Here is a 4,031-nt window from a genome sequence, read left to right as displayed (position 1 = left end):
GGCACCATGTCTCTGTAGTAAGTTCGGCATCTGCAGTGCCAGATTAATAATTTGCTGTGGAAATTAATCAAGAACTTGTATGATCATGATATCTAACCTTATCCCATAAAAAAAAGAAAAAAAGATATCTAACAAACTTGATATTTGACAAAATCAGTAGTGGCATGATGTTTGCCACTCTAGTCGCTAGAGTATGCAATTAATTAATTATTCCCGATCTCCTAATGAATAGAACAATTGATTAAGCTTAGGGCATTAATGAAAATAATCAATATACCTGGAGAATCAATTTCCGGTAGAACCCTGACACCATGCTCCAAACCAAACCGAACAATTGTTGCAACATCAGCTGGAGAGTAGAGCATGTCATTCCCATAAGACCCTTTTTCAGCAAGAGCAGGCTCAGATGGAAGCATTAAAGGAAAAGAGTGAGAATCGGTAACGTGCCAATGGAAAACGTTGAGCTTATTAGCACTCATGGCTTTGATGGTCCTCAAAATGTCATCCACTGGGTAGTAATTCCTAGAGGTATCCAAAATGATCCCTCTATGCTCAAACAGAGGCGAGTCCCACACGTCGAGCCCAACAGGGACAAGCAATGGTTTCAATCCCCAAACCAGTTGAGAAAACGTCTCCAGACCCCTCATGGCGCCCCATACAGTCTCGGCCGTCAGATTGGCGGTGGAGCTAGCAGTGGGGATGACAAGGGCGTAGGACTCGTCAACGGAGTGTTGGAGTGGGGCGGCGAGGTCTTTGACAGTGATGGTCAGGGCCTGCAAAGGAGGGGATGAGTTGGAGAGGTTGAATGGGGGAGCAACGAGAGGGAGGTGGTGCTCCGTGAGGATTTGGTGGCGGTAACGGTTAACGGCTGGGGAGAGATGTTGGTGGTAGGGGGAGGAGATAGTGAAGTTTGGGGAGAGAATAGTGGCGAGTGGGATCGGCCAAGACAGGGTTCTTGGCTTCGGCCATACCCATTGAGCTGATGTTGCTGTAAGGGAGGCACTAACTAGCAAGAAAAACAACGTTAAGAACAAGGAACAGTGGCTGCTTATTACCAAGTTACCGGTCATGCTTGCTAAATTGGATTGGTTAAGGAAACGGTCAATCCATGGAAGAGCAAGCTACAGGTATATGTATATATAGCGAAAGAAGTAGCTAGCAATAAAAACAGAAGTCTTTTGGTGGTACCTTGACTCGTCTTGTAACAAGTAGTTTTTGTTGTTTGTAGGTGGAGCTTAGCAAGCGGCTTGTCCATTTGCTGCATTCTTGGACGATGATGCTCTTTAATTTCTACACTTGTCTCCGTCCCTTTAATTGGATAAAATTAGTCACATAAACGTCAGGCTTGCTTCACAAATGAGAAGTTAATCCTAGGGTTTGTTTCCTTCTCTTGGATTCCCGTTTTTTCTATCATACCAAAACCGAAGAATGTTGCTTTCTGCGGTGTTTTTTTTTTATTTTTACAGGGATTTAATTGGCATTATTGAATTAACTAGGGGTGTATTGGCCTTCACATAAATTTTTTGCATTGTATGGTTTTTTTTTTTTTTTTTCCCTTGAGAGCAAGATGACATATACTTATCACCCGCGGATACTTCTAACCTTTCAAATTTAATTGCAGATTGAATTAACATTATATAATGTTATTTAAATAATTAATTTGAAGGGTGTGTGAGCCTGCAACAAATTTGTGGTGGTGCATGCGGCTAATTCACATGGTCAAATAATGGCCTTCAAGACGGCTATGAAATCCTCTCGACAATGCCTATCTGATTTGATGATATGTTTTTCATATTTTTCTCTAGATCGCTGTCAACGCTCGTTTCTTTTGTTTTCTTTTTTTTATCTCATCCAGGAAAGGGTGTTGTCCGTACAAAAATTCAATGCAGTCATCTAATTAGTTTTCTTTTTAAATTTAATTTTTTTATTTATTATTAATATTTATTTTATTTAAAATAATTTATAAAAAATTATTTTTAATTTGATCCCTCATTATTTTTTATCTTTAAAATTTGATCCTTGAAAAAACTCAATGCAACCCTTTAGTTCTATATTTTTGTACATTTATTCCTGGCCTTTTGATTAATATTTTTTTTATTTAAAATAATTTTTAAAATTAGATTTTTTTTTTAATTTTATCTCTAATAAATTTTTTCATATGTTTAATTTGAGCTCGATTCTTTTAATCTCTATTTATTTTATTTTAAATGGTTTATAGAATTGATTTGGTTTTTTATTTCTTTCTCCTTTGGTTTTTTTTCTTATCTAATTTTTAAAATTTAAAACCTTTTGGGTTTGATTTTATTTTGCGATTTCATTTTTTAATATTAAATTTGTGAAGTATTAATTTTCTTAGTTGAACTCAAATTTAAAACTTAATAAATTGCAAATTTAAGATACTAATATGGGGTTAAAAGGTTCACACAAATTTGTTTAGTTTTTTTTCTTCTTGTTTTTTCATCATTTGATATTTTTTTTATTTTTTATGGGATTTTTCTGATTTTTTTATAGTTATGCGGGTTACCTCAGGTTTCTTTTCTTTCCTAAATCTATCTTTTTTAAAGGGAATTTTTTTATTATATTAAATTTATTTATTTCACTCTTCAACATTAAATTTGTTTGGTATTGCCTCAATTTTTTTGTGCTCTTTGTTAGATCTTGTTTTATAAAAATTAAATTAATTAATTTCATCCTTCAACATTAAATTTATTTTATATTAAGCTTCTTAGTTTAACCTAAGTGTGGAGTTTTAACCATTTATAACTTTAAGAGATTAACTTAGATTTATAAAGTTTATCCAAATTTATTTGATTTTTTTAATTTATTTTTTTTAGTTTTATTCTTATATGTTTTTTTTTTAATGTCCCTACCAATAATAGTGTTGATATAAATAACTATTGATAAATTAGTACAATAGATTTTATGCCTGTGTGTGGTTTTTTTCTTTCAACAGATTTTCTCCGATATACCAAGTTATTGAAAAAAATTTCTGTAATTATCAAAATCAATTACTCATCAATGTATCTTGATCCAATCATTACATCTCAATCAACATGTATGTTTTTCATACCAATAATTATTTCTATACAAATCAACATGTATGCTATTCGATAGGCAGATAAACGAAGGCAACCGTCAAGAGATCCTGAAATCACCTCTCATACTCCAGTATCGTAATCTCACCCTGCCTCAACGCAAGAAACCCACGCTCCTTGCTTCTATATATATATATATATAGGCACCTCCGGTGGTGGTCTACCCAATTACTCCTCCCTGACCGGTACATGCTGTATCTCGACCTGTTCTGGTGCTGCACCATCCCGGAGTCTTGTTGACTTCCCCTGCTCTAACTGTACTAGTACTGTAAGTGCATGAGAAGCAGTGTCTGCTAAAGGGTCCTCCTCTTGATTTTCCCTCAGCACAGTATCTTGATCCCTCTGTCCTGTTGAAGACAGATCAGTCATAATCCCTTGCCTAGTATATATCATCCTGCGTCCATTCAACATTCACCAAAAAATTGTGTGAGTCTACTAAATCAAAGTCAGTGCTCTACACCAACTATAATACCCCCAACAATAATAGTGTCAATATAAAGAATTATTGAATATGTATATATATTCCATCAAAACCAACTAAATCTAGTAAAACATGTTCAATTATGTCTAAATACTTTACTAAATAAAGATTTGAGTTTTCACCACTTACTAATCAAAAGTCTTCCAACTTCTCTTTCTCTTTCTCCTCCAAGATTGTCGTCCTTCTCTCCTTATCCCTTCACTATTTCCCACTTGATTTTTCTCATAAATGAGTTATTAAGTGTTTAATTTCATAAAATCTCACTTCTCTAACTCTAGTTCTTGATTTTTTTTCGAAAGCTTCTTAAGGTTTTTTCCTCGCAATTCCAAGATACTCTCAAGCTATTTACAGTCAACAATGTAATCAATTCCTCTTTTGTCTCTACCTTGTAACTCCTGTGTTTCCCTGCAAAAGTTTTCTCAGATTCTGTTGTTGATTTACGCTAAATTTAAACT

At 34.3% G+C, this 4,031-nt stretch overlaps 1 protein-coding gene across 1 annotated transcript; it reads right to left on the bottom strand.

Annotated features, from left to right (window-relative positions):
* Nucleotides 1–277: 277 nt before the first annotated feature.
* LOC105114099 (beta-hexosaminidase 2-like) lies at nt 278–3,464 on the bottom strand (the record flags this gene model as incomplete). Its single annotated transcript, XM_011010516.1, has 2 exons — nt 3,268–3,464; nt 278–1,002 (listed from the first exon to the last, which is right to left on the bottom strand). Coding segments are annotated over exons 1-2 (922 nt in total), but the record flags the coding sequence as incomplete, so codon positions are not given.
* Between the last annotated feature and the right edge of the window lie 567 nt (nt 3,465–4,031).

Source organism: Populus euphratica, unplaced genomic scaffold (genome assembly GCF_000495115.2).
Source record: "Populus euphratica unplaced genomic scaffold, PopEup_1.0 scaffold490.1, whole genome shotgun sequence".
NCBI classification, from domain to species: domain Eukaryota; kingdom Viridiplantae; phylum Streptophyta; class Magnoliopsida; order Malpighiales; family Salicaceae; genus Populus; species Populus euphratica.
Note: the sequence above shows the minus strand (reverse complement) of the source record. Positions and strands in the feature narration are given on the sequence as shown.